A 12,857-nucleotide genomic window follows, 5' to 3' on the forward strand; every position below is an offset into this window, starting at 1 on the left:
CCCACAGCCCTCAAGACAAGGGTTGTAAGTTACACCCTTGGGGCATATAAGGTTTTTATACAAAGTGTTGTCGCAGAAACTTCAAAAAGGGCTCATTTGATTGGAAATTGATTGGGCTAGAGGTCTTTTCAATAGTCGAAAGGTATCAGAGAGTAACAACCCCCCCCCCCACGCCCACCATTTCACCAAACACATCCAATCCAAATTGTGACAAAACCATTTTCTTTAACTTAGTTGAAAGGTCCTTTTTAATAGTCGAAAGGTATCGGAGAGTAACTAACCCCTCCCCCCCATGTACACCATTTCTCCAAACACATCCAATCCAAATTGTGACAAAACCATTTTCTTTAACTTAGTTGAAAAACTTGTTTTTTTAATAAAGTCTTGATGATGACCTCCCCCCTAAAAGCCCTCAAGGGCTAAGGATGTAATATATGCCCTTAGAGCATCTATGTTCTTATAGAAAGTGTTGTCGTAGAAACTTCAAAAAGGGCTATTTTGAATGGAAGTTGAGAGGGCTAGTGCCCTTATTAATAGCCGAAGGTGATCAGAGGGTGAATGCCCCCCTCCACACATCCTTCTTTTCCCTAAATAGTTCCGATCAACATTTTGATAGGGCCATTTTTTAACATAGTTGAATGGTCTGGAAATTATGTCTTTGAAGATGATACCCCCTCCACAGCCTTCGGGACAAGGGTTGTAATTTATGCCCTTGGGGTTATGAGGTTGTTGTAAAAAGCATTGTCATAGATATTTCAAAAAAATCTCATTCGAATGGAAATTGAAAGGGTTAGTGCCCTTTTCAATAGTCGAAAGCGATTAGAGAGTAATTAGCCCCCTCCCACGCCCGCCATTTCCCCAAACAAGTCCAATAAAAATTTATCATAGCCATTTTGTTGAACGTAGTTAGGTCTGGAAATCATGTCTTTGAGAATGACAACCCCAACCTACCCACTGTCCTCAAGGGCAAAGGTTTCAAAGGCCCTGAGAGCATTTAAGGTTTTTTATAGAAAGTGTAGTAGAGTCTGTAGTAGAAAGTGTCGTAGAAACTTCAAAAAGTGCTCATTTGATTGGAAATTTAGAGGGCTAGTGCCCTTATTAATAGTCAAAGGTGATCAGAAGGTGAATGCCCCTCCCTCTCTTCTTATGCTCATTATTTCCCCAACATTTCCGATCAACATTTTGATGCAGCCATTTTTTTTTAATATAGTTGAAAGGTCTGGAAATTGTTTCTTTGAGGATTAAAATCCCCCAACAGCCCTCGGGAAAAGGGTTGTAAGTTATGCCCTTGGGGCATATAAGGTTTGTCCTAGAAACTTCAAAAAGGGCTCATTAGATTTGGAAATGAAAGGGCTAGTAGACCTTTCAATAGTTGAAAGTGATTGGAGCGCAACTAACCACCCTCCCCAGCCCACCACTTCTCAAGACGCATCCAATCAAAATTTTGAGATAGCCATTTTGTTAAATGTAGTTGAAAGGTCTGGTAATTATGTCTTTGAAGATGACACTCCCCCACAATCATCAAGGGCAAAGGTTGTAATTTATGCCCTGGGAGCATATAAGGTTTTCATAGAAAGTGTTGTCGTAGAAACTTCAAAAGGGCTCATTTGATTGGAAATTGAGTGCCCTATTGTCCTTATTGATAGCCAAAGGTGAACAGAAGGCGAATCCCCCCTCCCTCACCTATCATTTCCCCAAACAATTCTGATCAACATTTTCATATAGCCGTTTTGTTTGACATAGTTGAATTGTCTGAAAATTATGTCGTTGAGGGTGACATCTCCCCCAGCCCTCAGGACAAGGGTTGTAAGTTATGCCCTTGGGGGATAAGAGGTTTTTTATAGAAAGCGTTGCCTCAGAAATTTCAAAAAGGGCTCATTCGATTGGAAATTGAAAGGGCTAGTGCCCTTTTCAATAGTCGAAAGTGATTGGAGAGCAATTAAACCCCCTCCTACGCCCAAGATTCCTCCAAGCACTTCCAATCAAAATTTTGAAATATCAACTATGTTTAACGTATTTGAAAGGTCCGGTAATTATGCCTTTGAGGACAAAAATCCCTCCAGCCCTCAGGGTAAATGTTATAAGTTATGCCCTGGGGTATATCAGGTTTGATAAATGCGTGGTCACATAAACTTCAGTTGGGGCTCATTAGATTGGTAAGCAGAAGTTCTAGTGCTCTTGTGAAGATTCAAAGTGATCAGAGGATAGCTACCCCCCTCCCCCCCACACACACTTCGTATCGTCCCGAAATGCATCTAATAGAAATTTTGAGCAGCCAGTTTATACAAAACAGTCGAAATATCATATAGCAAGGCTTTTGGGGCTGAAACAAACCCCAGAGCCAAGGGGCAAGGGTTTTAATTTATGCTTAGGGATTTTTTAAGGTTTTTTAATGGAAGGGATGGTTGTATAAAATTTAGAGGAGCTCATTTGGTTAAAAATTTGAAATTCTAATTCCCTTTTAAGTGTCAAAAGTGATGGAGGGCATCTAGCCTACCCCTTTCCGACAACCCCTCTTCACCAAACGAATCTGATTAAAACTGTGAGAGAGCGATTTTGCTCAAAATCGCCCAAGGAACTAAAACAATGCCTATAGGGTTGACGCAACCCCCCAGTACACTGTGTTCAGGGTTGTAAGTCATGGCTTGGGGTCATATAAGGCTTTTGTAGAGTAGGCGGTCGCACTTGAGAGCTGTGGGGCAGGGGTTTCTTCCTGAAAGACAAATTTTCGGGGCTCTTCAACTACAATAAACAAAATTTATATCTCAAAATTTTCATTCGATGTTTTTTGGGAAATGATGAGTGCGCGGGGGGGGGGGGGTTGTTGCTCTTAAATCCTTTTGACTCATAAAAAGGGTATTATAACTTTCAAATCAGCAGAAATTAGCATGAGTAGGATTCAAAGGAGCAGAAATTAAAATGAGTAGGGTTCAAAACCCCTATGCTTTCTAAAAGCCAGAATATAATTTGTACTTAACTAAAAACTTCTTGTAAGCTTTTTTTTTTATAAATGTAAGAAATCAAAATTTAATAAGGATTTTAAGGAGTAAATATCTGTACATGTTAATGCACATTCATTTGAATTTTTTAAGTGAAGTGCAAATCGTATTCTGGCTTTTAGAAAGCATAAGGGTTTTGAACCCTACTCATGTTGGTTTCTGCTCGTTTTGAGTTTGACTCTGTTATTTATTGTAATTTCTGTTCGTTTTGGGGCATCATTTATTTATTGATGGTTATTTGTGGTAGTTGTATGCTTGGTAGATTAATTGATTCCATTTTTGGTTTAATAGAGTTCTTTACTCGTCTTTTTTGAAAAATTTATTTTCTGGAAAAGTTTTTGAGTTAATACCATGCTAAAGCCTCCATAACTTTCTCAAGAAATATACTGTATGTAATTAATTTTAAAGACAGCTTTTTTAATGAGTTTGCAAACGTATTGACTAACTATTAACCCTTTTGGGTAAATCAAAAAGGGCAATTGTGGGATGAAAAAAAAAAATAAAGGTGAATTCCAGACCCTTCTTTTTGGGAAAGGATACGATAGTTCGTATTTGTGGCGGTAGGGATTCCAAAACTCCAAAAAAAGAGTTTCTGGAAACGTTACGAAACTGATGGGGAAGTTTCCAGTACCACACCGATACAGAAGAGTTAATATTATTTTCCCTAAAATCCTACAAGTTTTCTTATTCTAAGAATGGTCGATGACGTGGGTTAGATATTTGGAATCAGTAGTAAATAGCGGTTCCATTTTATGAATATATTGCTTTTAGAATTAGTTTTTGTTCTCAAATTTTTATCTATATTGACAAAAGTTACTCCTAAATTACCGCAAACAGCTGGAAAAGAGCTATTCTATACCGGCTTAAAAGAAAAAGACTTTTTAAAAGTACCAATAGAGAACGCACAAGTAAATTTTTATACAAGAACAAACTGGAATAAACAAATTAATTCAAAAATCAAGAAAATATTTCACTATATCGATTGGCACACTCCACAAAATGTAGGGGATGGGGAGGAAATATTTTTGCATTTCTATTATTTAAGATGCGAAAATGACTTTTGTTACAATCTATGGGGTAGGGGCAATTTCGATGTATTCTAATAAAGATACAAAAAGGTATTTTTCAAATCTAGGGATATAATTATCCGAACTCCACCTTGATTGATACCTAGACTATCTGGACAGAAGACACTCAGCTAAAAAGAAAAGTTCACAAAAAAAAGCAGTTTTATCTTTGGGAAAAGCACCCATTAGGTTTATTCCTCCTTGTGGTGTACAGTGAAAAAATCTATATTAATTGGTTTTCAATAATTAGCCACGGTACTAATTAGAGACATAAGGTAATTCATTAGCTTTTGCATAATTTTCCCTTGTGGATAACTTAAGAACAGTTTTGGTTTAAATATATTCTCGAGGATTGCTCAGGCATGACAAACACAGATGCCTCTTGAAAAATTATGGCAGCCCATAAAAATTGAGACCACAAAAAAGCGGCTCTTTCTGCTTCAAAATGGAAAAATAACGTTTATCTATCTAATATTATAAGTCATAGTATTTTATATATTTGATTCTTATAGATTCTTTTTATAGATTCTTTTTTTTTATATGATTCTTTTCATTCATTATGAGTTCTTTGCAACACGTGGAAATAAAAGGGTAAAGATTGAAGTACCTTCAAAACTTTAATAAATAAATAATTCGTGCTTAACCAGAGTAAAATTCGAAGGGGCTTTTGTTTCAGAGAAAGCATTGATGATTCTTTGGAAATGGACCCTGATAAATTAAAGAGACTACGCCGTCTATTACTTGGTGCAAGAAGTGTCATTGGATTAGCAACGAAGTGGCAAGATCAGATAAAGCGTACTCCCGCTTTGGAGGTAAATTTTGACACATGAAAATGACGAATAGCACTCAAAGTAAAAAACAAAAAAAAAACATAAATTATGAAGTACATTGAGGGAGGGGGGATGCCTACGCCATAGTCGTACCCCCACTCTTTGCAGTAAACCTACGCAGAGTTTTGCCTAAATAATGTTTTAGACTAATAAATATAACTAATGTGTAATAGCAAGTTCACCATATGCCCCTCAGAAATTTGAAATGCAAGTTTTATTAAGTATAGCGAATGCTAATTAGGATTTTAAGCTATATTTGCTAATGCCAAAACCTTAGTCCAAATCCCAATTCCCAACTTCCTAGGTATACGACAAAAGGGCTCTTTTCCGGCTCTATGAAAATCATGTATTTGATTTTCTTTACGAGCTCGTGTGCGTGTATGTGCTGAGAAAAACAGCTGAACTAATCAAGATAGAAACTTAAAACTTTAAGGAACAATCCAAAGATTTTTTCAAAGATTTGTTTTTCCAAGATTTGTTTCTTCAAGGCGTTTTTCAAGACACAGTTCCATAGTGGGGAACCTCTGCATGTTAAGAAATGATCTTAGCACCCCTTCGAAAACTCACAGGGCTCCCGAGCACACGCTTTTCCCATTACTATGATCTAGCAGTCATATCTATAAAAATATAGGAAAAGGTTATGGCAAATATAGGGCTTTCGAATATTGCAAATAAAATACTTCAATAAGAGTTCCATTGCATAAATTTCTCACAATGCTAGAAGAAAAAGCTAATGAGCAAAATAAAGTCAAATATTCTTCCAAGATTAAAACTACCACACATCACCATCATTAAATGAATAAGGTAGCCTTCCTGATATACGGAATATTTTCTGTTCATTTTAAGTTTTAATGTTGCTCCTTACTTTCAGTTGAAAAAACTGAAACATTTTGATAAAAGAGTAAATAGGTAAAAGAACATGTCTTTCAGTAGAAATAATGATAGGCATTTCATACCTTATTGAGATTAGAAACATAAAATAAGAATAATTTAAGAATTTTAACATTGAATTCTAAATCAATTTCTCATCAGTCCAGGTAGCACTATATTGTCTTTGATTGGTCGCTATAAGCAAATTGCTGGGTGCCAAAACATAAAAAATGTCAGTCTCCATTCAAAAAAATTAAATGAAACAAAATAAATAAAAAGGATGAAATTACAGTTTACTGCTTTTTGCATACAACTTGTTGAATAATCAAAATTGTAACTAAGATCAAGAAGAACCAACAGATTATAAGATATTTTTCAATACCTAAATTATACCTTATTAGGTATTTTTCAATAATTTTTCATTAGGTATAATTTCAACATAAGATGCAAGATAACGTGGTTATTTAAAATTTAGTGAGATGAAACTTAACCTACTTTAAATAAAAGCTGAAATATTATCACAAGGATTTGCACATCATACCGCAAGAATTTTGTTATAATATATTCAAAACTACCAAGAGAAAAGTGGTATCCCATCATTACTCCATATCTCTTCATATTCAAATCAAACTCCTCCATTTATCTTTACCAAAAAAGTATTGTAAGGAAGAAAATAATATATGATATATTATGAGTAATGTGCAGATGATCATAAGTATCAGCCTAAAATCAGGCAAATCATATTCCTAACCCTTTTGTGGTTTTAGGAAGTCAGCGAAGCTGATGAAGAAATTGAAGAAAACTCAAACTTTCAGCAATCCAGGACGAACACAGCAACTCAATTTGATCCTTATTCTGAGGATGTTCCATTGTCTTATCATCTATGGGATCCTACTGATATAGATTTCGGTCAAGAAAGTCCTCCAAATTCTTCTGAAATTGCACGGGATGTATGGAAGCAATTGATGGAAACTAAGGTAGCTCACATTAAACTAGTTAATAATTGTAACTACTTAGTGACTCAGTTAAAGACATCGAATGATGGCCGAAAGGTATTCAACAATGTCAAATTAATTCAAATAAGGAAATAACTTGCTAAAAACAGGGGAATGCTTTTAGAATATTTATAGTGTTTTATAAAAAAAACACTTCATTAAAAAAACTTCATTGCCTAATTTTCTGCAAATAGCTATACAAAACTGACGCCGAAGGCAAAAATTTGATAAATTTCTTTCTAAAATCAGGTTTCAAAGAAAGAACTAGTAAAAGTGGTTAAAACAAGGTGCTGATGTGATAAATCAAAAATTTAGTGGTAACGAACTGTAAGTTTGCAAAAAAAAACAATGAAAAAATAAACATGAAAAAGTTTTTTTCAATTGAAAGTAAGGAGTAGCATTAAAACTTAAAATCAACAGATATTATTACGCATATGAGGGGCTCTTCTCCTCCTAAATACCTCGCTCTTTATGCTACAGTATTTTTAGTAATTTCAACTATTTATTCTATGGCCTTTCTGATTCAGGGGTCATTCTTAAAGAATTGGGACAAAACTTAAGCTTTAGTGTAAAGAGCGAGGTATAAACGAGGGGAAAAACCCCCTCATATACATAATAAAAATATAAGAATATAGAAGTTTCTTACGTAAGTTAATTCTTAAGTTACGTATATTTTTTACTTATAAGAACGTTCGTTAAAAATTAAAGGTTCTAGTTGCCTTTTTAAGAAACCGAAAAATTGGAGGGCAACTAGGCCTCCTTCCCCACCCCTTATTTCTCAAAATCGTCTGATCAAAACTAAGAGAAAGCCATTTAGCGAAAAAACGAATTAATATGCAAATTTCATTTTAATAATTTATGCGTGGAAAGCCAAAATCAAACATGCATTAATTCAAAAACGTTCAGAAATTAAATTAAAAAAAAATAGTTTTTTTAACTAAAAGTAAGGAGCGACATTAAAACTTAAAACGAACAGAAATTACTCCGTGTATGAAAGGGGCTGTTCCCTTCTCAAAGCCCCGCTCTTTACGCTAAAGTTTTTTACTGTTTAATGAAGTAGAATTGAGAGAAAGAGTCAAACTTTAGCGTAAAGAGCGGGGCTTTGAGAAGGGAACAGCCCCTTTCATACACGGAGTAATTTCTGTTCGTTTTAAGTTTTAATGTTGCTCCTTACTTTCAGTTAAAAAAAACTTTTTTTTTTTATTTAATTCTTAAAGAACTGGGACAAAATTCAAACTTTAGCTTAATGAGCGAGCTTTTGAAGAGGAGGCGACCCTCTTCATATACGCAGTAATTTCTATTCGTTTTCAGTTTTAATTGTGCTCCTTACTTTTGGTTAAAAAAAAGTTGTTTTTAATTAAGTTTTTCAAGGATCAATCCCGTTACCTCCTTCCCCAATAAGAATTAATTCGGCTTGCCCCTGATCACAAGGAGCTAGATGTAGCAGTAATTTCGACGCAGAGCCGTTGCCTTTATCAGGTATTAAATAAGAAAAATAAGTTTTTTTTAACTGAAAACAAGTAACGACATTAAAACTGTAAACGAACAGAAATTATTCCGTACATGAAAGGGGCTGTCTCCTTCTCAACACTCTTTACGCTAAAGTTTTTTATTGTGTTAAAATTAAGAGTCGTGAGAAAGAGTTAAACTTCAGCGTAAAGAACAGGTTGTTGAGGAGGGCACAGCCCCTTTCATAAAAGACATGATTTCTGATCGTTTAAAACTTTTTAGTAGCTCCTTACTTTCAGTTATTAAAACTTGTTTGTTTTTATTCCATTTCTGAATATTTTTGAATTAATGCAGAGAATTAGTTTTGATTTTGGCTCACCGTACATGAATAATTAAAACGAAATTTGCATACTAATTTGTTTTTTTTGGCTAAATGGCTTTCTCAAAGATTTGATCGGATGATTTTGAGAAAAAAGGAGCGGGGGAGGGGTCCTGATTGCCCTCCAATTTTTTTGGATGCTTAAAAAGGAAACTAGAACTTTTAATTTTATGAAAGGACGTTTTTACTAGTAATGAATGCATGCAATTTATGAATTAACTTACGTAATGAACTTCTATATTCGTATATTTTTATTATGTAAATGAAAGAGTTCGTCCCCTCGTCAATACCTCGCTATTTGCGCTAAAGTTCGAATTTTGTTCCAGTTTCCTAAGAATGGCCCCTGAATCACAAGGGCCGTTGAATAAATAGTTGAAATTAATAAAATTACTAAAAATACTTTAGCGTAAAGGGCGAAGTATTGAGGAGGGGACAAACACCTTCATATACGTAGTAGTTTCTTTCCGTTTTAAGTTTTAATGTTGCACTTTACTTTCAGTTGAAAAACTTGTTTTTTATTTAATTTTATCTCATTGTTTTCTTAAATAATGCTGGAAAATCCAGCTCCCCCTTCATCAAAATTCTATTCACCATGCTAAATTTCTCCATGGAAAGATCCTCCTGCGTAACCCCCAACCCCTCACACCTCCCCACCACCAGAAAAATCTCCCCTTAAAATGTCTTTATACTTCCCAATAAATAATACTATATTTAAACAATGGGCAAAGTTCATAACTTGGAGCCCTTCCCCCGGAGACTGTCGGTGATTAAGTCGTCCTCAAAGACATAGTCATTTGATTTTTCGACTATGCTGAACAGAATGGCTATCTTAAAGTTTTCATCCGGTGACTTTGGGAATAAATGAGTGTGGGAAGGGGCCTAATTGCCCTCCTATTTTACATTCATTTAAAAACGGCACTAGAACTTTTAATTTCCGTTAGAATGAGCCCTCTCACGACTTTCTAGGATCACTGGGTCAATACGATCACCCCTGGGAAAAAAAATTAAAAAAAAACAAATAAACATGCATCCGTGATCTTTCTTCTGGCAAAAAAAAAAATAAAAATTCCCACATTTTTGTAGATAGGAGCTTGAAACTTCAACAATAGTGTTTTCTGACGCACTGAATCTAATGGTGTGATTTTCATTAAGATTTTAGTAGTTTTAGGGGATGTTTCCCCTTTTTTCGAAAATAAGGCAAATTTTCTCAGGCTCATAACTTTTGATAGGTAAGACTAAGCTTAATGAAACTTTTACATTTAAATCAGCATAAAATTTCGATTCTTTTGATATATCTATTGGTATTAGAATTTCGTTTTTTAGAGTTACGGTTAGGTTACTAATGAGTCGGATCGCTCCTTACTACAGTTCGTTACCCCGAACTGTTTGATTGGTGATCACAGCTGTACCGGTTCACCCGTCATGCTGCTAAATGCTTGACAGCCTAAGGTATATAAATCATATGAGATACAAAATTTCTGAAATATTTATAAATTGCTGTATAATTTCTTAGTTTGTTAATATAATTCGCTTATCCATGGCCGTATCCACGATTTTGCTTGGGGGTGGGGGGGGGGGGGGTACGGCTCGGACAAAATTTCGTGAAGAGGGTGAGGGTTTTTTAGCGTCTGTAAACATACACAGAAGCGAACAAATTGATTCACATCTGGATTTCTTAACTACTTTGGAATGGAATGAAGCTATTTTGGCGTCTGTGAAAGATAAAAAAGAAAAAAGTAATTCAAATCATAACAAAAAAAAATCTTGCGAGTTACGTCCCATTTACATACAATCAAAGGACAAAAAATTAATATTTTTTCCCCTGGAGATGGTTATTCGTTTTAGTATCTATGAAGCATGCAAAATTACAGAAGATGACAAAACGACTTCGAACAGATAAAGGATAAGGTAGGGAACAAGAGACAGCAGAATCACATTGATTGGCAAACGAAAATGTGACTTAAAAATAAAGAATAACACAATAATTATGTTATTGCACAATTTAAGTATTTCGGGGATTGTAATGGAATAAGGAATATTTGCTTTTGGCGTCTGTAAACAATAAACAGGAAGGAGGAATTGAATTCACATCACAATTTAAAATTGCTGATATACCACCCTAAAAGTTAAAATTAAAGAATAAAAATTTGATTATGCCAATGCGTTATTCAGATATTTCATAGGGCATAGGAATTGGAGCGTTCCTGGTTGTTACCATATTATATGGCAAGACCATTAAAGCAAAAATATAACAACTGGGGGAAAATCTGGGACACAAGTTTTTTTCGGTACCTATGGCATCTTGCAAAATTGCAGACGATGTTGAATGAATCCGAACAGCTAAAGTAAAATGCATGGAAATATGCCTTACATAAGGATGCACGAAAATGAAGTGCAAGATCTGCAGCTAGAAGACACGTGACAACAAACAACAATCACAACGAATTTCAAATGAAACAATGAACAAAGAAATCTGTGGTTACAAGAAAAATTACAGGTTAGAAGAACAGCGAATTTCTTGATTCAATTGAAATTGCTGATTTGGCAACTCATGACTTAAAACAAAATAATACCACAATAATTATGCTAATAAGTAATTAGAAAATCAAATATTTAAAAGCCTGCTGCGCATTGGGTGCTTGAGCAAAGGCAAAGCCTGGTCTCCCGGTACTATATATATATATATATATATATATATATATATATATATATATATATATATATATATATATATATATATATATATATATATATATATATATAGAATCAGCTAATTAGGAATGATTGCACTTTAAATGGAACACATAAAACTAGGGCTTAAAAAGCTCTGTGCCTGGTCCTAGATAAAAAAAAATAAAATAATAAAATAGAAAAGAATGCGATGGGAGAAATCTAAGGGAACGTTTGATCACAGTCAATTTACGGTTTAACAAAAATAAAAAATAAATAAAAGACAAATAACAAAAACTATTTGAGTCAATAGAATTATGTTCTTTTTCGTTTATTAAATTTGATTTTCTTTTTTTGTATCTTATTAGTTTTGTCTTTAATTTGATGATGCATTATGTTTTTTTTCTATAGGCGCAATTTTGGCCGCAGCCAATTTGTCTAATTTTACACTTTGTCTTTGCAGACATTTGAAGAGCTTTTTAAAAAAGCAGAAGAAATTTTAGCAACGTACAAGACAATATAGACATAAAACTATTTAAGATTTAGTGACAACCTGTAATGAACTGTGATACTACCTTAAGCGCCATCTGCATGCCCATGTATAATTTGTGTTTCTTCATGTGTATCTTTATGTTTGTGGCTATGGAAAATACATTTGGAGTAATTAAGTTTTTGGCTATTGTTACTTCTATTTCACCCTTTCGTCTTTATGCGCCTTAATGCTGTTTAATATTTATGCTGCGGTTTATGTATGCAAAGGTGCCCATACAAAGGTGTCCTGGAGGGGGCACCAGAAAACCTTTTCATGCAGGGAAAGTTTGAAACATGCCTTTATTTTTAATGTTAGCTAATGTTGTATGCTGTGTGTGTGTGTGTAAATTTTATATATATATTTGGTCTTGCAAGTGGAGAGAAGAGTAACTGTTCGGATTCATTCAAAATCATCTGTAATTTCGCAAGATGTCATAACCATCAACGTTGCCAACTCTTTAAAGTAAACTGTGCCAGTTTTCAGACTAAAATTATATCGTAAGAGCACAATTTGTGCCATTTAAACAGCAAGTTAAAACTCTACTGTACCCAGAAGAAAAATATCGATAAACGATAACTTCCAAAGATGTCCGAAGAAGAAACGAGTAAGTAAAACCAAAATTTACTGGGAAATTGGTATTGTATCAAAAAAATCTCCGATGTACTGCCTTGTACGAGAACCTCTAAATTGTACCAAAAATGATACAATTCTACCGTGTTGGCAACGCTGGTGACTAAACCAGCGTTGATATATAAAAGGGTATCCAAAAGAAACCGAAATGATGTTGTGGAGGGGAGAGTTTCTGCAGTAGCAGGCTTTAGCTGGTAGGAGCGTCTAAAACTACTTTTCAGCAGTCAGTGTATCAGTTGCCAACAGCCAAATCGCAGACTGCCGTCACTGTACAAAATTATGTTCTTCTTGTTTAAAAATTAATATAATTTTGTTTGGCGTGCTCGTCGTTTTGGTTAACAGTGGCTAACGTTATGGCCAATATATGTGAACAGCGTTTGGCCGTTTAGTTTTGCGTCCTGCTCGGGAAACAGTAACAGAAATGTGTTAAATATGA

At 34.6% G+C, this 12,857-nt stretch overlaps 2 protein-coding genes across 5 annotated transcripts in view; both read left to right on the plus strand.

Moving 5' to 3' along the window:
• Positions 1-11,927, plus strand: part of LOC136028815 (uncharacterized) — a 75,741-nt gene extending 63,814 nt beyond the window's left edge. For all 4 annotated transcript variants that reach the window (XM_065706724.1, XM_065706726.1, XM_065706727.1 and 1 more), the window contains 3 exons: positions 4,743-4,878; positions 6,534-6,743; positions 11,723-11,927. In XM_065706724.1, coding sequence (XP_065562796.1) covers positions 4,743-4,878; positions 6,534-6,743; positions 11,723-11,782 — 406 coding nt within the window. In that variant the 3' untranslated portion in view covers positions 11,783-11,927. The remainder of the gene's footprint in view (positions 1-4,742; positions 4,879-6,533; positions 6,744-11,722) is intronic.
• Positions 1-12,857, plus strand: part of LOC136028819 (uncharacterized) — a 314,462-nt gene that overhangs the window by 129,845 nt on the left and 171,760 nt on the right. The gene's annotated exons all lie outside the window — the stretch shown is intronic.

This window comes from Artemia franciscana, chromosome 7 (assembly GCF_032884065.1).
Source record: "Artemia franciscana chromosome 7, ASM3288406v1, whole genome shotgun sequence".
Lineage (NCBI taxonomy): Eukaryota > Metazoa > Arthropoda > Branchiopoda > Anostraca > Artemiidae > Artemia > Artemia franciscana.